Source organism: Odontesthes bonariensis, chromosome 22 (genome assembly GCF_027942865.1).
Source record: "Odontesthes bonariensis isolate fOdoBon6 chromosome 22, fOdoBon6.hap1, whole genome shotgun sequence".
In the NCBI taxonomy this organism is placed as follows: Eukaryota; Metazoa; Chordata; class Actinopteri; order Atheriniformes; family Atherinopsidae; genus Odontesthes; species Odontesthes bonariensis.
The window spans coordinates 29295077-29319978 of NC_134527.1; the positions used below are offsets into that span (position 1 = coordinate 29295077).

Genomic DNA, 24902 nt, shown 5'->3' on the forward strand with positions numbered 1-24902 from the left:
CTTTTTTCTAAATTTCATTCCTGTTTTTTCTTGGAAGAAATTGCATTTTTTGGACAACTGTTCCTTCCTGCCTTGGATGCTGTGCAGCTGAATTGATTTTTCCCAATACTTTTGTATATTTTACTCTTTTGTCATGATGCATAACCATAGCAACAAGGTGGTTTACAACAGGGAGCAGCTGATTTAACATTGGAAAAGTAGAAATAATTCGACAACTGAAGCCAGAAATCCCACTGGAATTGAAAAGGAGGCGTCATGGATGCAGAGCAGGAGCAAAGAGGAGAGAAAGAAAGAAGAAGTTCAAACCATCTCTGCCAACTGTCATCATGGGCAATGTAAGATCGTTAGCTAACAAGTTGGATGAACTTCTAGCTTTGACAAGGACTCAGCAAGAATATCGGGAATGTAGCATTATGTGTTTTACTGAGACATGGCTGCAGGATCATATCCCCGACTCCAGCGTCTCTCTGCCGGGCTTCCTGACTGTACGAGCAGATCGAGATTTAAAGAGTAGCAGTAAAAGGAAAGGGGGTGGATTGGCAGTGCTTGTCAACAACAGATGGTGTCACCCAGGACATGTTACTGTGAAGAGTCGTCTCTGCAGTCCTGACATTGAACTATTGGCAGTAAGTTTTCGTCCATATTATTTGCCAAGAGAGTTCACCAGTGTTGTTTTGGTGGCTGTTTACATTCCTCCCTCAGCTGTTGCCGACACTGCATGTGATGTCATCAGTTCCGTTGTTGCTCAGATACAGACACAACACCCCAATTCTTTTGTGGCAATATCTGGTGATTTTAATCATACCTCACTCTCTGCTACACTGCCAACTTTTCAACAGTTTGTCAGCTGCTCTACCAGAGAAAACAAGACATTAGATTTGTTTTACACAAATGTCAAGGATTCATACATTTCCAAATCAAGACCTCCCCTGGGTAAATCAGATCACAACCTTGTTTTTCTCTGTTCAGCATATAAACCCCTTGTCCAGAGACTACCTGTCACAAAAAGGACTGTTAGAAAGTGGTCACATGAAACTGAAGAAGCCTTACAGGGTTGTTTTGATGCAACCGATTGGATTTCTCTTTGTAAGCCACATGGAGAGGACATTAATGCCATGACTGAGTGTGTGACTGACTATATAAACTTCTGTGTGGACAACACCATCCCAACCAGAACAGTGAGATGATTCCCTAATAACAAACCCTGGATCACCAGTGAGCTAAAGGAACTATTGAACAAGAAAAAAAAGAGCCTTTAGGGAGCGAGACAGGGAGTTACTGAGGAGTATACAGAAGCAGCTCAAAGTCAAGATCAGAGAGAGCAAGGAGGTGTATAGAAAGAAGCTTGCAGAGGAACAATATCAGAGATGTGTGGTCAGGAATGAAGAAGATCACAGGCCTCAAGCAGAGGGAGGATCAGATGGATGGAAGTCTGGACAGAGCAAATGAGCTGAACACATTCTTCAACAGGTTCAGTTCAGGAACAAGCTCACCATCCTCCCCTCCTGTTCCCAGCCAGAGAGACATCCCACCCTCCTCTGACCCACAGCTTTCCTGTAACATCTCCACCTCAACCTCAGTAATGGATTCTTCTTTATCCACTAGTTTGTCATCAACCCAATCAGGAGATGCTGCTGTCCCCTTTGCCTCCCCCTCCCACTTTTCTGTTTCTAGAAGTCAGGTGAAGAGGCAGTTGGTGTGGGAACAATCATCTCATCTTGAATGTTAACAAAACAAAGGAGATGATTGTAGATTTCAGGAGAAACAGGGTCAGATCAAACCCTGTTTCCATCACGGGAGAAGAAGTGGAGGTGGTTGAGGAATATAAATACCTTGGTGTTCATGTGGACAACAGACTGGACTGGAGACACAACAGTGAAGCCATCTACAAGAAAGGACAGAGCAGACTGTACTTCTTGAGGAAGCTAAGGTCCTTCAAGGTTTGCAACAAGATGTTGCAGATATTCTACAAGTCTGTTGTTGAGAGTGTCATTTCCTCTTGCGTCATCTGTTGGGGCAGCAGCATCAGAACCAGGGACCTAAAAAGACTCAACAACCTGATAAGTAAGGCTGGTTCTGTTCTGGGGACGACTGTGGAACCTCTGGAGACAATAATGCAAAGAAGGATTTTGCATAAAATCAAGAGAATTATGGACAACCCTGAACATCCTCTCAATGAGACTGTTATTACAAAACAGAGTCTCTTCAGTCAAAGGCTTCTTCAGTTTGGATGCAAAACGGACCGCTACAGGAAATCTTTCCTGCCGACAGCCATCAGTATCTATAATAACTCTTTGATTTAATTGGGCTACATCAACATTTAATTTCCCTCTGGGATAAATAAAGTATTTTTGAATTGAATTTGAATTGAATTGAATGACTTTATTAAATTTGTGAAGCAATTAGATGGACTTCAAATAGAGTGATTAACCAGCTGACAAACTATAAATATACCCTAACTGAGGACGCTCATTGAAATATGCAACTGGACCACCACACCCCAAAAAATCCCTTCCCCTCCTCTTTGTGCTTCCCCGTGTGTTTGTGTGTCACCACTGGCGCCATCTATGGGGGGGCAATGACCTTTTTGCCCCCCCAAAGATAAAGTTGGGGGGGCAAAACCCCCCCAATAATGAAACGTGACAAATATCCAACAGCACTGAATTCATGTTAAACTGACGATTGAAACCAAGTAAACAAATAATCGCCTAGCTTTGAATACAAACTACATAATATAGAAACGCAATCTAAAATGTTATGATCGGACATGACCCGCCCCCTTCTCAGTTTGCAATATTCCAATGGTTTACAGTAAGTGATTGACAGGTTTCTCCCCGAAAAATGCACATAAACAAAAATGCGTCGCATGGCAACCAAGGAAGCGCGCTACTGAGGCGAACATTTTTTAAGTGTGAACAGTGAGCATAGAAATGAAACAAAATGGACAAATGGGTCATTCAAAACAATAGGCCGGCAACGCCCTGCTGAACAGTTTGCTGTCAAAGCGGAACGATGCCTACTTCAGCTCATTCTACGAAGGAGCCGTGGAGAGCGCTCGGGACAGCTCAATTGTCAGTGACCCCAAGCTTCCGAAGGCGCGCCCCGTTCCACGCAGATTCCAGGATGGAGCCGACAACAGCAACACTTACTCTGATCCAAAGGCGTACTTTCATAGTTTATACTTGTTCTTGACAGCTGCACGGCCTGTCTGAACAACAGATTCGCATCAGATGCTTTTAAACGTGCCCAGCTCACAGAGCGTGCGCTACTGGCAAAAATCACCGGAGATACAGGAGCTTCGGACTGGGACAGTACGGCCCTCAGCAAAGACGTGGATGTGGGGCGTTTGGAAGTACAGCTTGATATGCTTGGTGACACCTGTAGAGCGCGTCTCACTATGCGCTCCATGCATGATCTGAAGGAGTTTTTCATATCTGAGGTGGGTTTGAAAGGGCTGTTTACTGAGGTGGTTAAAGCCATTAAGTTGTTCTACACATTGCCAGTCACTACATGCACAGCAGAAAGGTCCTTTAGTGCTTTGCGCAGGCTTAAGACCTACCTGCGGAGCACCATGACTGCTCCGAGGCTGAATCATTTGGCTGTTCTGTACACAGACAAGGGACATACAGACCAGATTGATTTGAAAAAAAATTACCAGTGAATTTATCAGCGCTAATGACAGAAGGGGTGATATTTTTGCGAAGTTTTTAGGAGCCTATTAGGTGCGAGATGGTTTTGTTCTTTTATTGTTTATTTAGTTTTACTGGCCTAGGCTACCTGTTCATTTCTGTGCCCATGAACAAGATGTAGGCTATTGCTGAAGTTTGTAAGTTAGATATAGGCTATATGGTTGGTGCACGTTTGAACTTTTGCACTATTGTCGGTTGTCTCTCGAATTAATTTCAAAGAAAATTGCACTAAACTTACAATGCAATAAATGTAATGCTTGCAATAAACTGTTTATTGAGTAAATAATTTTCCATACAATGTTTAAAGTCTTGAGTTTTTTATGCACCCCGCTTGCAATAGTAATGAATGAAAATGACTTGCGCGACTAAGTCTTTGATCTTTCAACATGATGTCACGCCCCGGCCCCCCCAATGTTGACATGAAGATGGCGTCTATGTGTGTCACATTTTCTTTTCCTTTGTATGTTTGTTTTATTGTTTTATTTGTCTTTAGTCAGTGTTCTGTTTTTTGTTGTTTGTTAATTTTTTTGTTTTTCTCTTCCAACTTTTTGTTTCTCTCATGACTATTCTATTTAAATTGCTTTGTTTGGGTCCTTTTAAAAAAGAAAAAAAATTGCTCTGTATGACCTTGGCATTATTACTATGTATATATCAAAGGTGTTTGTTTCATTTTTATTTAATTTGACTTTCTTTATACCCAAGGTATTTGTTTTGTTGTATTTTACGTTCTACATACCCAAAGTGTTTGTTTTGTATTATTTTATTTTACTTTCTAAATGCCCAAGGTGTTTTTATTTTTAATAAATAATAATAATAATAATAATAATAATAATAATAATAATAACTTGGACTTGTATCGCGCCTTTCAAGGTACCCAAGGTCGCTTTTACAAAAGAAAAGAAGGGGGGAAGGGTAGGGCCGGAGGGGTGGGTTTAAGAAGAGTAGGACATGGAGAAGAGATGTGTTTTTAGATTCTTTTTTAACTGTAGTAGAGGGGGCAGAACGGATGTGAAGTGGCAGATTGTTCCATAGGGTAGGGGCAGCTGAACAGAAGGCCCTATCTCCATATGTTTTAAGTCTGGTGCGAGGAACGGAAAGTAGGTCCTTGTCTGAGGAGCGCAGAAGCCGTGACTGGGAGTAGGGGTGGAGGAGATCAAAGATGTACTTAGGTGCAAGTGAGTGGAGAGATTTGTAGGTCAAGAGAAGGATTTTATAGGTGATGCGTGCTTTGACTGGGAGCCAGTGAAGTTGCTTTAGGATTTTAATTTACTTTCTATATACCCAAGGTGTTTGTTTCATTTTTATTTTACTGTCTGTATACCCAAGGTGTTTGTTTTGTTTTTACTTTCATTTATTTATTTATTATTACTTCTACTCTTTATGCTGGATGTGCCTTCACATTGCTGTTGATATGGAAAATTCAATAAAAATATTTTTGAAAGGAATGAAGTTCCTGCAGTAAAATGTTATGCCTAAAAAAACATGAGCTGTTTTTAGTAACTGGTTTAGGAATGTTCTGAACTGCAGCAACACGTTTAGGAGAAAGTGAGCGCCCCTCCTTGGAAATCACATGGCCCCAAAATGTGACTTCTCCTCCTGTACAAACTGCAACTTAGAAAGGCTGACTTTGTGGCCACAAGAATGAAGATTGTTCAGCAGAATCACTGTGTCTTTTTCACACTGTTGCTTAGATGGGCTGCATAAAAGGATGTCATCGACGTACTGCAACAGAGCAGAGCCTGGGGTTAGCTGGAGCGGTTCCAGACTGGCTTTGAAGGCAGCATTGTAAATAGTGGGACTTTCACAATACCCCTGGCATCCCCTCAAACTCAAAAGCAAACCAAAACTGTCTGTCAGCTCATGTGTCTTTTGCACGGTGACATTTGGAAAATCTGCGTGGAAAGTGGCAGTGTGAAAGATCCATGCGTAATGATTGCGAGCATGGACAAAAGACGTCTTGTCTGTGGATTTTGCCGAGCAAAATGTCATGTAGAGATTGTTTTTTACATGTAAGGGGAGCTGTAAATACAGATTTCATCCATAAACCAACGTGGGAGAGCCCTAAGAAGCATGTGCCAGACGCAGAAAGGCATGCGTAAAACACCAATTCTGACCACTTCATGCTGTTTAGTTGCTTTTTTAGTTCTGTTTCTTTTGGATTATTGTGCATATTATGGAGTCGTTTTGGTCCATGTTAGTAAGCCTTTCTTTCCTGGATTAAATTTTTTTAAATTGCATTTAGTTTGTTTTTTGTTTGTTTTTTATATATTTTAGGATGAATGCCTATTTTCAGTGAGAGAAAATGATTGATCAATACTGTAGAAGTGGCCACAGAGCCACTGTTCAGCCTGAGGCAGATAAAATGCACGTTGAAACAGTGTGCCCCCCTGAAAAAATGTATTGCCCCCCCTCTAAATTTGTTTCTGCAGCCAGGTCTGCCCAGAGTCAACCATAAATGTTACTTGTTTCCCCAAAACAATAAGCTGAAAAGTCCAAATTGATTGGACTGTTTCACCGGCTGATGTTTTCTAAACGATTGTCAGCATACAAGAAAACATTTCTGAGCACAATGCATTGTCAAAGAACTGTGGAACTAGTTTGTATCACTACGGGCTGTGTAGACCGTGCAGACCGAAGTGCAGACCGAGCACTCCCCTGCTTCCGAGCAGCAAACACCGTAACAGGGCAGGCGGCAGCAGGCAGTGATTTGAAGGGAGAGAAAATAGCGCCAACCGATTGTGAGGTCTGACTTTTTCCTGAACAACGATTTTGTGATGCAAATGTATTACTCTTTTGAACGCATATTGTTTTGAGAAACAAAATGCTTTATTTTTGTGGCCCCAGCCAACTAGCCGGACTACCTTCATCCACACCAAAACGAGGCTGGAACTCTGCTCACAGGACGCAGCAGGGGGTAAGAAGATGTTCATAAATAATATTGCTAGTATGTGATGTCATACAGCTTCATGTCGAAAGAGGCGAACTATCCCTTTAACTCCAATGTGACTGTTGACTTCGGTGCTTACGTTTCCAGTAGAAGTGGAGCTGTATGGCACTGCTTCCTGCTCGCTCCCGTCCGCACCATCACTTGTTCTTGTATTTTTGTGTAAATAATTTCGTATATCCATGTTTATAAGCGGCAATTTACAGCTCTGGCTACCGGTGACCATAACCCTTTGTAATTGGCTAACACAATCCAACATTTATTCGTTGGTTGGATTGTATGATTGGCAAATCAAGATAGATAGGTTCAATAGAAGATGGCTACTCCGACGAAAAAAACAAAACCCAAATAAAATCAAATAAAATAAACAGAAAAACTTTTAGTGCTTTTAGTCCAGGGCGGGCACAGCTGACTGCATGGGCTGCTCCATGCTGCTCCATGGACTCCATGCATTGTATTGAGTGTTACTGTGTATAACTGAGATCATTCTGTTTGGTAGCAAAGAGAAGAGGGTCAGCGTTGGTAAATATCTTGAGACTCGGGACCTTACAATCACTGACCAGGTTCGTAACCTCAGAGTGTTGATAGACTCAGATCTGACTTTCAGCAGCCACATCAAAGCTGTCACCAAGGCAGCTTTTTACCACCTCAGAAACATCAACAGAATTAAAGGTTTCCTCTCCCAAACAGACCAGGAGAAACTCATCCATGCATTCATCTCCAGTAGACTCGATTACTGTAACGCTCTTTTAACTGGACTTCCCAAAAAGAGCATTAAACATCTGCAGCTCATCCAGAACGCTGCTGCTGGAGTTTTAACCCGGACTAAGAGATCTGAACACATCACACCAGTTTTAAAATCTTTACTCTGGCTTCCAGTCAGTCACAGAATAGATTTTAAAAGCCTGCTGATGGTTTACAAATCCCAGAACGGTTTAGTCCCAAAATACATCTGTGATATGTTGAGAGAATATAAAGCCAGCAGAGCTCTGAGATCCAAGGACTCAGGTCAGCTGGTCCAGTCCAGAGTCCAGACTAAACATGGAGAAGCAGCATTTAGCTGTTATGCTGCAAACAAGTGGAACAAACTGCCAGTGGAGATTAAACTTTCACCAAATGGAGACATTTTAAATCCAGGTTAAAGACATTTCTGTTCTCATGTGTCTATGCATGAAATATCTTTTAACTTATCTAGACTGTTGCTTGTTTTTAAATTCATTTAAATGATTTTATTTATTTCTCTTAATATTATTTTATGTATTTTTAATGCTTCTTCCACTCCCTGCTGCAATGCTTTTATTTTATGTAAAGCACTTTGAACTGTTTGTACATGAAATGTGCTATATAAATAAATTTGATTTGATTTGATAACCTGTAATGCCCGCCCATGCCGCCGGGACTGCCCTAAGGTAAATACCTATGTATTTGTGTAACTCAAAACAACGTGTTGGTTTATAAGTGTCTGTGTTTGAATTTATGATTCTCCCACCTGTGAGGGAGGAGCCTGGCTGAGAGGAACTTAAAAGCTCTTTAACAGCAACCTTTCATCAAAAGGCAACAGCTTTCTTTCAGGTACTGTGTCCTCTTTTCTTATTTATCTTACATTAATCAGCCTGTCATTGGACGTTTCAGTGATCATGTTTAAAAGGGGGAAATTATTAATTGTTAATTATTTGAGGATTGAGGATTTCAAAATAGTATGACCTGCCGTCTGTCGCGCCTAATGCTGTGTGTGTATGTTTGTGTCACTTTTAACTCTTAATGTCAACTCCCTGCTGGTGTACAATCGCCAGACACTTCTAGATCTTAGATTCCAAGCAAAAGATTCAGTAAAGTCAAATTATAATGGACATACAACTTTGCCCCCATCGGGAATCCCAGCACCTGTGCCCCACCCTGGCTCCAGATGGTGAGGTTTGTTAGCCCGATTCTTACATTTGAAGCTGGAGTCATCTTAAATTAAACAAAGTATTTATTAGTGGTCACAGGTTAAATATGGCAGCGCTGAGTGACAGAGCTCCCACAGGAAATCCCGACATCCAGAAATAGTTCATATTTATCTTCACATATCTAGTTGTACTTCCACGCGACCAAGTATAATTAGCCAGTTATTAGTGACATGAGCAGGCCATCCACCGTCCTCGTCATGTTGTTTGGATGTGATAAACAACGTGTGTGCGTGTGTGTGTGTGTGCGTGTGTGTGTTGTTTTTACGCGTGTATCATAAATGTAACAGACCCAGGTGCGCCACTAGGGATTTTGGGCCCCATGAAAATAATTTTTACTGGGCCCCCAAACAGCCGGCCAGGAGGTCGGCGAAAATTTGTGATGCTATTTTACATAAAACTATGCATTTTAATGGTATTTCTTACTATCGTTCCCATATTTGTGAAAAAAGAAAAACATGACAGTTGAGTTAGGTAACACTGAGAACAAGGAATCCAATGGAATTAAATTATTTGCCGCAACACTGATACTCTGATTCTAAACTCTAAATTAGACTACCTGAAAAATACAAAACATATACGTAATGTTTCCAAAACAAATAAAGTTATTGTTACCAGTAAATTGTAAATAAAATATATTTGTGATTATAAGTTAGTTAATAACTTAGTGTCATTTTATTTTTTGTCAGTATTATAATTTTATTAGGGCCTCTCTGGGCCCCTCTTGATCATGGGGCCCTAGAATCCTTCTCCTTTTACCCCTGCTTCACCTGTCTTCACCTGCCCGGACCAGGGGACTCATCATGAGGCCCTCAAGACTTGCGTGAATTTCCTACTGAAACATGGCGTGCGCTCAAACCCAAATGCCCTCCTACGCACAAATATATCCAGATGTATGAATCTGTGCGAACTATAATTACTGTTAATGAATTAAAATCAATTTAATCCACTTAAAAAATACCTTCTGTTGTAATAACTCAACCATTTTAAGTGTACTTAAAGTTATAGAGCATTTCAAGTAGAGATTAGCCTAGAAATTTAGACGCCCCTAGCGACCGCAAATTGAATTTGCTCCCGGGCAAGTCTACTCACTTGTGGTCGTTTTGCGAGGCTGAAAATCGAAACTTAATTGTCGGGCCGGGCTACCTAGTGACTACAGAGGTGCTACGTTTCAGTGTGTAGTTCCAGAGAGAGGTAAAAAATGGCTGCGCCCAGCGAACAGTCTTTCGAGTTGGCTTTGGCAGCGACTCTAGAAGATTTAAATGTAAATTTTTCTTTGCGAGACGAACAGCACTTAAGTTTTTCTTGAAAAAAAAGGACGTTTTCGGAGTTTTGCTCACCGGGTACGGTAAAAGTTTAATTTACCAGCTTGCTCCGTTGGTGGGACGACGCTCTGATTGGTTGTTGCGCCATCCTATTGCGTGGCGTTGAGTGCACAGGCAACTTTAACAGACAACCGTTTATCCCGCCCACACTGCTATCCAGCGTCACTAGACCCTGTTCACTTATGCCCCTTTTCCACCGCCAAGCTAGCCCTACTCTACTCGGTTCGATATAGCCCGACACTACACCACACGACACGGCACCAGTAACATTTCCTTTTCCACCCAAACCGTGACCTGGAAGTGGGCGGAGTCGGCCCGTTCACCACTAACGTGACGTCGGTTTCAGGTGACTACAAAGTGTCACGCCGCGGTTAGTCAAAAGTAAACACAACGATGGAGTGTAATGTGTAATGCAGTTGACAATTCATATTGTTTAGTTAAACCAAGCTCTTTATTAAAAAATACAGTACAAAAGTAAACAGCAGGAGTAGTCTCAGATACAGGCGTCGACGCCAGTGTTGGTGCCGGTGGAATGCAGATAGCAGCTGTTTTCTCAGCTGCTGATTGCGATTCCAAGCAAAAGATTCAGGAAGCCTGCAGGATTGGAGGATCTTCGCTGACCTCAGCAACCAAACACTCATCGGTTGCACAAACCGAGTCTTGAGGGGAAAAAAAAAAAAAAAGAAAGTGTGAACATACGAAACACATACACGTAACCGCATAGGTGAGACACTGTGCTAGCCTTCCAAAACAGCGTTGTTTGCTAGCTCACTCAGAACTACTTACATGAGACACCTGTGTAACGTTTTATCAGGGCTCTCAAGTTTTCAAGTTTGCTTGGAGTGAGATTCGGGCGGGGCAGGGGCCGGGCCGTGTGCGCGGCTGGGTTTCTTTCGGGTTTTTTTTGGGGGGGGGGGGCTGGTCCCTTGCAGTATCCCATCCCATAAACTAGCTACTTAAAGAACAAAGAAATTGTTTTATTTATACCAAAATCACAAATCTTCACTTTTACACTAAATTCTGCTATATTTTAAAATAAATTGTTTTAGGTATGCAAAGTCTTAACAAATGAAAAAACAGACAAATTAAATTAAGAAAAACAAACATAACCCCAAATGGGCCCCTTGAGCAGTCCCTCTCTGTGTGTGTTTGTTTATGAGTGTTGTTGTAAGTGTTTGTGGCATATTTTGATGCTTGATGACTGATATTGGGGGCTCCCATTTACAGCCCTGTGGCTCAATGTCAGCCATTTTCACAGTCATGATGGATGACAGAGTTCCATTCAGAAACAAAGTGTTCCTGGTCTTGGTTTTATTGAGCCCCACCATGGAAAAAACCCTCTCTGCATCAGCATTTTAGTGTGGCAGAACTAATACCAGTTTGGCAATTGTAGATAGCCTTATTGGGAATCTGTTCATACCAGTCACCTTTGAAAAAAATTAACCACTAATTACACTCATACATATTTTTCATTTTTCATTAAGTTGTTCATGTCAAAGGGTGTGTGCTGAATATTTAGGTCTACTACTCCAACAAACACTTTAATCGGCAGGTATTGGTCTTTTACAAGGAGTAGGAAAACTATAGTAACTAATAAAAGATTCAAATAAATGAAGATATGACCTGCTGATGATCCTGACGGTTCTCTTCCACCTCCAGCTCGTCTACAACTTCTGCACGCATTCAGAGCATAAGAGGCTATGTCCGCTGTGCATTCATGGGACGCGTGCTTGCAGCTGAAAGCTATTTTACACCCGGCAACAAGAAATTCTGTTTTCTGATTGGCTGAGAAATTCTATTTTGTGATTTGCTGATGGGTTGCTAAATCAAGACAGCTGTACCAGAGCTATAGTTCTGAGCTGTAGGAGCGCACAGTAACCTGCCATTGACTCGTTTATAGTATCGGCCATTAGAATTTCTGTGCGACGAAGTTGATCATTTCTCAGCGTGAGAAATGGCATGTGTGGCGTGTGAGCGTGTGAACTTGTTGAAATGCGTGTGTCTCACGCTCATTGCGTGAGACTTGAGAGCCCTGGTTTTATACAAGTTAAAGACTGAACATGTATTTGTTACGATATAAAATATGCATTTGTTAAGATATAAGCGTTGCACCAAGGGGATAAGAACAACACTTACCATTTTCCATCGCCTCCAACAAAGACGTCGCCGAATCCACGCCGTTCGCCGGGCGGTGACCATAAATGCCGTCCATTTGGTCGAACCACTTCCATGTCTTTCGGTTTGACCCACTCCGGCAGTTGTGGTCCTTTACCTGCCGGTAATCACTCTTCAGCTTGTCTCGGCACTGCTGAGAATTCCGGTGATAGCCATGGTTAGCCATCAGCCAAGCTGATGGCTAACCTGGAACACCTTCTCATTTCGTGTCGCTCCGTCCAGTTCCTTCTGTATGCGGTCCTCGGCCACCACACACAGAAAGGTCTGCACCTCGCTCATCGTCCATGGGTTGGCTTTCCTTCTCTGGTCTTCCATCTTCGCAATTCTGTTTAGTCTCTGTTGCTCTCGCAGGTGTGTTTTCATACGGCGGGTGATTATTTAAAGCTCCCCGAGCTTCGTTGCGTGTATGACGTAATTTCACCTGACCAATCAGTGGACAGCACTGATCACGTGATGTTTTAGCACCGACTAGTCCCGAATAGACCCACCTCTGAAGCAGGTACTAGCCAGGGCGAAAAATTGTAACTGGTCCCACCTTCAACCCGCGGTGGAAAAGCTCCCAATCAGGGTAGAGTGGGACCGTGTAGAGCTGCACTGGTACAAAAATGTTCGGAGGAAAAGGGGCATTAGTGATGGATAGGAAACGCAAGGGAGGCGCAGAGAAACTGCGCGACAAAAAGAAACGTGAACTTGAAGCGACGCTGCGAAATGTGTCAAACTCACTGACATGTTCGCAACAGCAGGCTCTTCATCTGCTCCGGTGACTGATGTCAAATATGGTGGTGGTGGTGGAGGCGACGGCGAATCGAGCAGTAAACAGGTCAATGCAGCCGCTGCAGTATTAGAACCTGGAGTAAACTGGACAGTTTTCAGAGCCCCAAACTATGTAATGATGGGATAAACCAACCTACCCCTTAATGAATATGATAAAATAACATAACCCCAATAAAATTATGTTGGCTAATGTTCCATGGTCAAGTTAGTTTGTATAGTAAACACAGGTGCTGCTACCCATAAACTTCATGCTACCACTAGCGGCTAATGATGAATTTTCTAGCCTACACTGAGTGCATGGGAAAATAAGCCTAGGTTTGGCTAATACGTCTATGTCTTCCACCCTGAACTGAACACTTTTCAATGCGAGAACCTTAAAACCACTATCCACCAACAATAACAGAATGTAGCATGCAAATGTCATCATTAGATGTGATCATTGTTTGTGGGTATATCAGACAAACCCCTTCACTGCCCATTTTTAAAACTCGTCTTAAAACGCATTTTTATTCCCTGGCTTTTAACCCAGCATGAGACTCTGTTTCTGTTATTGTTTTAATATGGTTGTTGTTTGTTGTTTTTGCATTGTTCTTGTGTTTTATGCCTTGTATTTTGTGTTGTACAGCTCTTTGTTTCAGCCACGGCTGTTAAAAGGCTATATAAATAAAGTTGAGTAGAGTTGAGTTGAGGTAGAGTAGCCTTGGCTAGACCAAGGCTAAATGAGGTTTTGCCAAAAGGCAGGTGGCAGTTTCCATTAAGATGGATAAGGGCAATGAAAGAAAGTCACAATAGTGTTAATAAATTAATGTTTTGGAAGTATTTTAAGTGTCCACTCTCACTAATTTCCATTAACCCGTTCCATGCCTCAAGGTATTTATTTTTTCAAAATTTGCACAGTTGGTACATACATTCAGTACACCAAAAAAAAAAACACTGACAATGTTTATGTTGTGCAATGTGGTGGGCCAGTCTAGTCTAAAATGCCAGGGCAGATTTATTTTATTTTATTTATTTATTTATTTTTTTTTTGTCCCAGTCTACCCCTGCACATGTATCTAATGTAACAGACCTATCTGACAAAATAGATTCCATTTGAACAATTGAGCCACTCTCTCCAGACTTGATGCATCTTTTCTGTAAATTCGAGACAGACCTGATGACTGCAATAAAGGTTTCTATGTTCGATTAAGTCCGTGTCAGCAGAGTTCTTCATCAATCATGTCCGCATCGGCTCGGCGACCATCCCTCATATTTACTACAACAGTTTCCCAGCATCCCCTCTTAAGTGTCGTCAAAGAATCAACAGCTGTAGAAAAGTGCGTATGACAGCCATGAAGTTGGCGTGAGGCAGCGCACAGATCCACGGTCATTTCACTCTTGATACATCTGATGGTTGACATGAAAAAGTGCGTACGCTTTTATCTTAAAGCAGGGGTCTCAAACCTGCGAGTCATTCCGCCCTGTGTACCCCCCACTTACGGCCCGCAACTTGACGTCAAAAATACAATGCAATATGGCCCTTAGGGTACTTTATACAAAAATCATTCTATTGAAATATATTTATATATAATAAATGCAAAATAATTGTACAGTAATTGCAGTTTTTGTTAAGCAGGTCGGGAGCCGTCCGGTGGGGCGCTCCAGAACAGATAATGAAAGAGGATTTCAAAAGTTGTAGTAGCAGAAGAAAAAGAAACGAAAGATGTTGCTTTCCAAAACTAAAAGAAAGGAGGATGATGAACACAGACAATTTCAAGAAAGATGGACATTGCAGTATTTTTTTGTTGACTTTGGTGGAAATGCGATCTGCCTTGTATGCAAGGAGAAACTTGCAGTTCTGAAGGAATATAATCTGAAGCGTCATTATGCGACTAAACACGGTTTTCTGATTTCCAGGCTGAAATCATGCCCAAATATGACCATGTCCTTATTGTCGGGGATTTTAATGTTCACGTGTTTTGTCCTGATAAGCCAATGGTTAAGGACTTCCTGGACCTCTTTGACTCATAATCTTGTGCAGTCTGTGTCTGGACCCACACTTAATCTCATTTTATCACATGGTTTGCCTGTTTTTAACCTTGAGATTTGTGACGCAGTGTTTTCTGACCACGTGCCTGTTTTATTTGAGGTTGCTCTTGACTGGAACACAGTTAAATCTGGCGCCGTTGCTGCTCGTCGCTGTCGCATCATTAACCAGGGCTCTCAAGTCTCGCTCAAGTCATGCTTTTTGGTCTCATTCCTGCATTCAAAACTTGAGCCCTGTTAACCCTTCCACTGGTGTTCATTTCTCAGCTGCTTTTAATCAGAATTGCGTTTTCCGAGTCAGTGTGCAGTACAGAGGAGCTTAGCTCACGGTTTCACTCCACTTGCCAAACTGTTTTGGACAATGTGGCTCCATTGAAAACCAGGCAGCCTAAAACTAAACCTGAACTCTGGCTAAATGACATGACTCATACTGTCAGATGCGAGTGCCGTAGAGCTGAGAAGAGACTGCTGGAGTCATTATCAGCGAACAGGGAAAGATGCAAAAAGAAAATATTTCTCTGACATTATCCTGTCAGACTGTCACAAAGCCCCGTGTTCTGTTTAAGACTATGAACTCAGTTCTTAATGCCCCGCAGACTGTCTGTATGGAGGCCTCCACTACTGTTTGTGAGAACTTTCTGCACTTTTTTATTGATAAAGTCTCTTTTACTAGAGCTGTTATCTCATTTCCTGCTTACGACCCTTCCATTTCTGTTCCTTGCTCTGCTGTTTTTAAGCAGTTTGAGCCAGTGACTCCTTTTTATAGGAGCTTGTTGGTCGTTTTAAGCCTTCAGGTAGGGGTGGGCGATATGGGCAAAAAAAAATATCTCTATTTTTTAGGATTTTCACGATAAAGATATTTTGACGATATTTAAAAAAAAATTCAAACTTGCGTTAAGATCACAATAAAATGAACATAAGCATGCAAATCTAAGCACACACGGCTGGTACAGTGAAACTGTGAATGGCTCATTAAATCAGTTATGGTTCCTTTGATCGCTCTACCGTTACTTGGATAACTGTGGCAATTCTAGAGCTAATACATGCAAACGAGCGCTGACCTTTGGGGAAGCGTGCATTTATCAGACCCAAAACCCAAGCGGCACCCCGGGCTGCTCCGGCCGCTTTGGTGACTGATAACCTCGAGCCGTTTCTCAGGCTACTTCTCCCTCCGGAGAGGGAGCCTGAGAAACGGCTACCACATCCAAGGAAGGCAGCAGGCGCGCAAATTACCCACTCCCGACTCGGGGAGCCGGTAGTGACGAAAAATAACAATACAGGACACTTTAAATCCTTTAACGGGGATCAATTGAAGGGCAAGTCTGGTGCCAGCAGCCGCGGTAATTCCAGCTCCAATAGCGTATCTTAAAGCTGCTGCAGTTAAAAAGCTCGTTGTTGGATCTCGGGATCGAGCTGACGATCCGCCGCGAGGCGAGCTACCGTCTGTCCCAGCCCCGGCCTCTCGCTGTCCCAGCCCCGGCCTCTCGCTGTCCCAGCCCCTGCCTCTCGGCGCCCCCTCGATATTCTTAGCTGAGTGTACCGCGGGGTCCGAAGCGTTTACTTTGAAAAAATTAGAGCGTTCAAAGCAGCGCGTGGTAAGGGCAGAGGACCACTGGCGCCGCACTTTATTGATTTTTGGCGATTGAAAAAAAAAAAAATTTTTTTTTTTTTTTTTTTTGCCTGTATCTCGATATTGCAAAATTACTCATCGTCAAAACAACATTCACGATAATTTCGCAAACGATACATATCGCCCACCCCTTCCTTCAGGTTCTCCAGATGATGCTGTGCCTCCTCGATTATTTAATGAGGTTTTCCCCACTATAGGGCCATCTGTCACTGCTGTCATGAATAGCAGTCTGTCCTCAAGTGTAGTCCCTGAAAATTTTAAGCACACGGTAGTTCAACCATTGATTTAAAAAAACCTAGTCTAGATCCTTCAGTTCTTACCAATTTCAGGCCAATCTCCAAACTACTTTTTATTTAAGAAAAAACTTGGAAAAGATAGTCCACTGTCAATTAATGGCCTTTCTTAAAGAACACAGCATTCTCAAGGTTTTCCAGTCTAGTTTTAAAAGCTTACACAGCACCGAATCAGCACTTTGAAGAGTTTTTAATGATATCTTTTTAGCTACTGACTCTGGTGACTGTATTATTCTGATGCTTTTAGATTTAACTGCTGCTTATATGAGCAACTTTCCCCCATTTTAGCCTCACTCCACTGGCTGCCCATTCACTCCAGGATCTGTTTTTAAATCTCTCAATGGTCTTGCCCCACCCTACCTCTCTGAGCTTCTTCACCCTTATGCACCCTCCCACTCTCTCAGGTTAGCTGATCAGCTGCTCCTGATTGTGCCAAAAACTAAGAGGAAGGTCAGAGGGGATCAGTTGCAGCTCCAAAACTTTGGAACAATCTGCCTCTGCACATCAGACAGCCCTCTTCTCTGTCTGTTTTTACATCCCTTCTTAAAACGCATCTTTTTTCCTTGGCTTTTAACACTATGTGAGATGTTGACTTTCATTTAATTAAATTTTATTTTATTTATCTTATTTTGTTTTTATTCACCCTGTACAGCCCTTTGGTGCACTGTGGTTATTTTAAAGTGCTTAACAAATAAAGTTGGATTGGATTATATTTCGACTTTAATTTAATGAAATGACAAGAGTGTTACAATAAAGTGTTGAACGTATGTTGGTCCCAATCTCAGATCATAGAAAGTCACATGGTTGAAAACACAGCCCTTAGCCCTTAACAGCAGGACTTTGTGGCTTCCTAAACCAAAGACTTGAAAATGACGTCTGCTCTGATGTGAAAATGCTCAAACCAGTCATAGATAGATAGATAGATAGATAGATAGATAGATAGATAGATAGATAGATAGATAGACGACTTTATTAATCCCTTTGGGAGGTTCCCTCAGGGAAATTGAAATCTCCATCTCACTCATGCTCAGCACTGTTATATACAGAAATGTACAGAAGAGACAAAAGTGGAAAACTCCCAACACCAGCACCCATATAAAGATAATAGTAATAATAATAATGATGCTAATAAATAATAATACAAATATAAATTTAAGTATAAAGTAAGATCAAAATGATGAAAGTAAGATTATTGCCCACCACAGAGATTATTGCACGTTTTTGCACTGTTGGTTAGACAGACGACTGACTGCCACCTGTCCTACAGTCCCTCTGTACTTCTGTTACCCCTCCTTCCCCCCAGTGAGGAGTTAAACAGTTTGATGGCACGGGGGACAAAGGAGTTCCTCAGTCCGTTGGTCCTGCATTTGGGGAGAAGCAGCCTCTCGCTGAATAGGCTTCTCTGGCTGCTGATGACAGTGTGCAGAGGGTGGCTGGCATTGTCCAGTATAGCCAAGAGTTTGTGCATTGTTCTCCTCTCTGCCACTGTCGTCAGAGGGTCCAGATTCGTGCCAACCACGGAGCCGGCCCGCCTGATCAGGTATTCCAGCTTGGAGAAGTCTCCCTTTGAGGTGCTCCCTCAGCACACCACAGCGTAGGACAAGACGCTGGCGACGACAGACTGGTAAAAAATCCCCAAGAGCTTCTTGCAGATGTTGAAAGATCTCAACCTCCTCAGGAAATACATCCTGCTCTGGGCCTTCTTGTACAGCTACCTCGTGTTGCTCGTCCAGTCCAGCCTGTTGTCTAGCCACAGCCCAAGATATTTATAGGTTTTCACCACCTCCACCTCTTCCGTTCCTAACAGAACTGGTCTAGGACTGGGTCTGTCCCTCCCGAAGTCGATTACCAGTTCCTTAGTCTTTGAGGTCTTGCTGCAGATTGTTCATATGGCACCAGACAACAAAGTTCCTCACCAAGCTCCTGTACTCCTCCTCTTCGTTGTCTCTGATACACACCATGATGCCTGTGTCATCTGCAAACTTCTGGATGTGACACCATCCAGAGTTGTTGCAGAAGTCTGCGGTGTACAGAGTGAAGAGGATGGGGGACAGTACAGTCATATTTCCCCTCTTACGTTGTAGAGGTGGTACTCTAGAGGACACCGTTATGAGCTGTACTGAAGGTGGTGAAACGTTGGAGGACTAATTGAGAAATTTGTTGGGGAAGTACTTCACTGCTTGATCGTTTTTAATCTAGAAAATATTTTTTTCCAGAACATTTTGTTTAGAAGTATTAAAAAGTTATACCGGCAATGTAACAAGCTTGGATCATTAAGACTGATTAAGAACAGTTAGAATTAAACATGAATGAAACAGCTGCTCTGGTACGACTGTAGTATTTCTACTCTGTTATATGCAAAGTATGAATAAAACGTTTTCTTTTCTATTTTTTCATGTCCAGTTCTTTTTCTACTGAGATACACGAGTTACCCATCAAGAAGAAAGATGGCAAGCTCTTTCAGACGAATGATCTCTGGCCGCAACACGGCTGTGCTGCTGGCCAGCTTGGGAGCAGGAACAATGGCGACCGGCTTATTGATGAGTGAGAATGGCTCCCTGGCTGCTGAGACGAGGAAGAAGCTCTACCCTCCCAGGTAAGACAGGGCAACACCAACGCCACCATGTGGAGTGCAGTGGACGGATGACCTTGATGAGTCAGTGAATGCTCTGGAATGATCTGCTTTGACCATACAGAAAGTGACTACGTGCGACACATCAGTTGCACATTTCAGAGGAGTGACGCATGTGTTTCCACAACTAGAAGGTGACATCTGTGGACCCTTTCTGAACTCATTCACTAAGGGTGAAGTAGTAATACACTTTGAGGATTAGCCTGACTGTGTGGATTCCATCAGCTGACTGCAAGTGAATATTTGACAGTATGAATTAGTGCAGGGAGTCATGGTGGGTACACTGGCAACGTCCTGCATGATTCTAAGATGTAACTTTTATATCCTGCTGGATGAAGTGTCTACCGGGATACCCTCATCCAAAGGGTATGAAGGGTCACTAGATGGTCTCATATGAGTATGAAAAAGTTCAAATCAGATTTTATGACCTTTGCAGTCAACAGATTTCAACCCTTATTAAGAGCTAAGGAAGATTTTGGACCCACCTGTTGGTCTCAACTACCATCATCAAAACACCAAATGGGAATATCTTTTGAAGGAAAGTTGTTCTGCCATTTAAGAGGAATTCCAGACACTTGTACGATCAATGCCAAGGCACACTGGAGCTGTTCTGGCAGCACATGGAGACCTAACACCTCGATAGGTTACCATAAATACTGTGAAGATTATTTCCTGAAATACATGTGGATATACAATGTAGTTTAGGTTTTTTTTTTAAAACCATGAACGTCTTTGTGAGGTGGTGCTTATGACGTTATTCAGCTTTAAATACCTTAAATATGTGAATTTTTCCTCCCTGCAATGAATGTGAATGAGAGGTTGTTTCATTTTTTATTCTGGTCTTTTAGGAAATCGTGTTTTGTAAAGCCGCGTTCAGAGTTATTCAGAGTTTTCCAGGTGTGTTTGCGTGTGTTTAAAAAGTCTAAATGGCCTTTTTTCTGTTTCTACTCAAACTTCTTGTTACTAATAAACATGTATTTTTGGTATGAACTTAGAATAGTGGAAAATAACTCAGTACTGTTCTTGTTTCGATAAGGGAAGTTTTTCTCTGATGTTTTGATGGAATCTGTTGGTTTCTTTATCTTTTTAACTTTTTAAAGAAACGGCATTGCATGAATTGGAGTTGGACTAATTTGGATTTTAATTTGTTTGATTTGACTTGATTAGGAGTTGGCTTGAATTGAACTGTTTCTTTGAAATGCCTTTTGATTTGAATAGAGGATAGCATACCCCACAGCATGTTGGGATTTAAACTTGTCCTCTTTTCTAGTGTGAAATGCTCTAAAAGTGAATTCAAATGTTTTCTGTTTGAATTTAAAATAATATCATGAATAACTCACAGTAACTTATATGACATCTTATATAAGCCTTCTTCCTCCTTCCCCAATCTTTAATTGACTTCCAGCATCCCTTATAGTGCACTGCCCCCGGGTGGCCAAATTAATCACTGCAGCTTTAAATCACTCACATCAGGACCTGATTGTTGCCAAACACTGAACTTCCGAAACTAAAGAGTGGACTGAAAATATTAAAGTGACAATTTCTGACTTGTTAAAATCAATCAATTGATGACAGGCTTTATGATCTGATTTATTTTCTGGTAGTTTTACGTATTATTGATATAAAATGACCAAATTGAAAATTAGAATATCACTGGAGTGCCTTTTATAGTTTAAATGGGAAAAACAAACTCTTTCCAACTCTTCCTCTCTTGTAGTTCTGACTTTCCTGACCTGAGAAAACACAACAACTGCATGGCCAAATTCCTGACTCCAGCTATTTACGCCAAACTGAGGGACAAGCTGACCCCCAACAACTGGACCCTGGACCAGTGCATCCAAACCGGAGTCGACAACCCAGGCCATCCTTTTATGATGTCTGTGGGCTGCGTGGCCGGTGACGAGGAGAGCTATGAGGTATCACAAGTCAAAGCCCTTTTATTAATAACAGGCCAATAAAGGTGACTTTGTAACATAAACATAGAACCAATTATCTGCATCTCTCTGACAAGTAGAAATAAGTCAAATAGAAATGGTGAGTTGATTGGATAAACAATCCTAACTTTTTGTATATCAGTTTGTGCATCAATCATTAAAATATCTCCTTTGTTCCATCCGCTCAAACATTTCAGCAAAAGGAAATTAATTAGTTGATGAAAGAATTACTAATAACACAAACTAATGAAATAATAAAAAGTCCCAATCGGCACAGAGTCAAAGTCATGAATGATGTCTTATCTGCCCTTCTCACCATCTTCATCCTCTTGGACCTCGGGTCTCCTTCAGAGCTACTAAACATCTGGCGAACATTAGAGTCAACATTACCACATTCCTCTGGTTTTAATTTCCCCCACATGGTTTTAAGATTGGACAAATAAGTGTGAGTTTAGGGAAATTATCCACTTTATTAAGCAAAGGTGTTCCTCAAGGATCTGTGCTAAGACCACTTTTGTAAATATCTTCTCTCATCTCTTGAATACACTTTCACTGCTCAGCTGATGACCACCATACTCATCTCCTCTGGACTCACAAACTGTCTTCAGATCATCAACATTTTTCAAAATGTAGAGTTTTGTCAATGGCTCAAAGAGCCACTAATTTATTTCCAAAAAATTACTGTCTACTACAGATTATCTTCCACATCAAAAGGGAACTGCGGTATTTTCAACATTAAGCCTCTTTTATGTTTTAGAACCCCCCTCACCGTTTTTTTTTATTTTACTGCTGTCTCCGGTATTTGCCTAATTTTGATTCATCTCAACCTGCTTCAGAATGGCAAGTCATGTGCATGTCCTAAAAGGTCTGTAAAAGCACCATAAACGTCCGTTTTCAAAATCATCAACTCACCGGAGTGGTTACTGGTGTGCACTGGTAATCCATATCACATTTCGTTGCGAAAAGTTGCTTCTGTCGTGTTTTATTTGACATTTTGTAAATCCCATTGAGTTCTATGGAAGACTGGATGTTCGTTGATATTACTCCGCCATCAAGTGGTGTGGAGTATAGCAAGTCAGATTCAACTGCTGAGCGGAAGTTTATCCACGGCTGTGAGGTGGCTAAGAAAATAGTTCGAGCATGAACGAGCTGCCAAATAAAACACGACAGAAGCAACTTTTCGCAACGAAATTTGAAATGGATTACCAGTGCACACCAGTAACCACTCCGGTGAGTTGATGATTTTGAAAACGGACGTTTATGGTGCTTTTACGGAACTTTTAGGACATGCACATGACGTGCCATACTGAAGCAGGTTGAGATGAATCAAAATTAGGCAAATACCGGAGACAGCAGTAAAATTAAAAAAAGCGGTGAGGGGGGGTTCTAAAACATTGCAGACATCTCAGAAAAGAGGCTTAATGTTGAAAATACCGCAGTTCCCCTTTAAACATCTTGATTGTACGGTAATAAGCTGAATACTTTCCATTTGTCTGTAAATCAATACAAGAAAAATCTTGCCCACTCAAACTGAAACAGTTTTACTTGCCTGCACTGTATGTGTGGATGTTGATGGAGTTTTATTTGGTTGTATCATCAGATCTTGATTTTTCAGCCCTCACCCTTGACTTCTTTTTATGTTTATGCATTTAGCAGATGCTTTTATCCAAAGCGACTTACAAATGAGGATATACATTTTTGTCTCCAGGTGTTTGCTGAGCTCTTTGACCCTGTCATTAAAGAGAGGCACAACGGCTATGACCCAAGAACCATGAAACATCCCTCTGACCTGGATGCTTCCAAGGTCGCACCACTGCTCTCATCACCTGTCTTACTACCTTCTGTTCTTACATCAGTCAGAAAATGGATAAACTTGTACCTCTCTCCTCTGTGTGCCTGTAGATAACTCATGGCATGTTTGATGAGAAATATGTTCTGTCATCCCGTGTCCGGACCGGCCGCAATCTCCGTGGGCTGAGCCTCCCCCCAGCCTGTACAAGGGCTGAGCGTCGTGAGGTGGAACGGGTCACAGTGACGGCCCTGGCCGGCCTCAAGGGGGACCTGGCTGGACGCTACTACAGCCTGGGAGATATGACGGAGAAGGAGCAGCAGCAGCTCATTGATGTGAGTTTCTGATGGCCTGGAGACACAACGAGGCCTCACTTTCTGTCTCTTATTCCCTACTATTTTTTTATTACACCAAAATTTTACTCCATATACAGTATGTGATGGAAAAACTTGACAAATAACTTTTGATCTAAATGATACATTTGGTGACTTAGTTGGTACACAGTTCTCTACCTTTTATAAACCTACACCCCTGTTGCTTGGGTGCTGCCTGAGGCGGGAGGGGCCAGGAGGAGGGGTCTGTGGTGGCTGGGATGCTGCTGGCCCCGGACGTGCCCGTTGCGCTACACTTCGGGGCAGATGGGGGAGGGGACTGGGAGTGTACGAGTGTGTGTGGGTGTACTTGTATGTCCACTGCATTTTTTGTTTGATTGAAATCATAATTATTTTGAAACAATGAAATATACTTTTGTGGCACAATTACATATTTATGTGGAGGTATAATAAAAGTTAATCAACATTTATGTTATGATTCAAATGTAAATTAAATCTAATAAAATCTAAGGTCATCAGAAGTTGCAGAGGCTGCAGGTAGTCCCATGAACCTCAGTCAGTTTTGACCGTTCTGCTCTGATTATTTTACGTTGCATCACATTAAGGATCACTTCTTCTTCACTACTCACTTCAACTTTTATGGGCCGAGACTGGCCTGATGCCAGGGGGATCTGGTAAGGCCAACACCATTTGGTTCAATCCCAACCCAGAGAAAGAAAATTGTTACATTTATCCCTTCATGTTCACACCATCCTATCAGTCTGTGTTTGTCCCTATTGACTGATAGGGACAAACACAGACTTCTTTCTCCAAACTATAGATAACTCCCTGTTCACCTTTGTTTTCTCCTTTAACCTCCCTTTACCCTCCTGACCTGCAGGACCACTTCCTGTTCGACAAGCCTGTCTCTCGACTATTGACATGTGCATTCATGGCCAGAGACTGGCCAGACGCCAGGGGCATCTGGTAAGGTGTATTCAACTCTCTATGTCTGCTGCTTTGTTACTACTCTTAAGTTATTGTTTTACATGTTTGTAGTATCAAAAACTGCTCTCTAGCAGCTAAAATAGCAAGAAATGTGATTTTCTGTTTCCGTATTGATGTTTGTCTGTTACAACCGCATGTAAGGCTACAACGATTCCTCGAGTAACGCGATTACAAAAAATTATAGAGGAATTTCCTCTGCCTCGAAGCCTCATTTTATAAAATTTAAAGCTCCCATTTTGCACAGATTCTTTTTAGTGTGACACAATGTGCTTACGTTACAGCAGGGCTACTCAATTACATATTCAGGTGGGCTGCTGTAGATCTTTCGTGGGCTGTGCATGACCGCACTATGGTTGTACAGCTCCTGTTGTAACATGCAATCAAACTGCACTTTAGCAGTCCTCTCCTGTGATCCCTCGAGAAAGTT

General features: G+C 42.0%; 1 protein-coding gene across 1 annotated transcript; it reads left to right on the forward strand.

The window, feature by feature from the left end:
• The first annotated feature begins 8135 nt into the window (after positions 1-8135).
• LOC142372537 (creatine kinase S-type, mitochondrial-like) lies at positions 8136-23503 on the forward strand. Its single transcript, XM_075455467.1, has 5 exons — positions 8136-8205; positions 19205-19397; positions 21151-21349; positions 23076-23171; positions 23270-23503. The coding sequence occupies exons 2-5, from the start codon at positions 19249-19251 to the stop codon at positions 23501-23503; spliced, it is 678 nt and encodes a 225-aa protein (XP_075311582.1). The 5' UTR covers positions 8136-8205; positions 19205-19248.
• Positions 23504-24902: the final 1399 nt, after the last annotated feature.

Bases quoted from the DNA above. Each gene is read 5' to 3' on its own strand.
- LOC142372537 (XM_075455467.1), top strand. From the start codon at position 19,249: ATGGCAAGCTCTTTCAGACGAATGATCTCTGGCCGCAACACGGCTGTG. The intron at 19,398-21,150 runs GTAAGACAGGGC...CCTCTCTTGTAG, and splicing joins AAGAAGCTCTACCCTCCCAG to TTCTGACTTTCCTGACCTGA. The intron at 23,172-23,269 runs GTCGCACCACTG...GTGTGCCTGTAG, and splicing joins CTGACCTGGATGCTTCCAAG to ATAACTCATGGCATGTTTGA.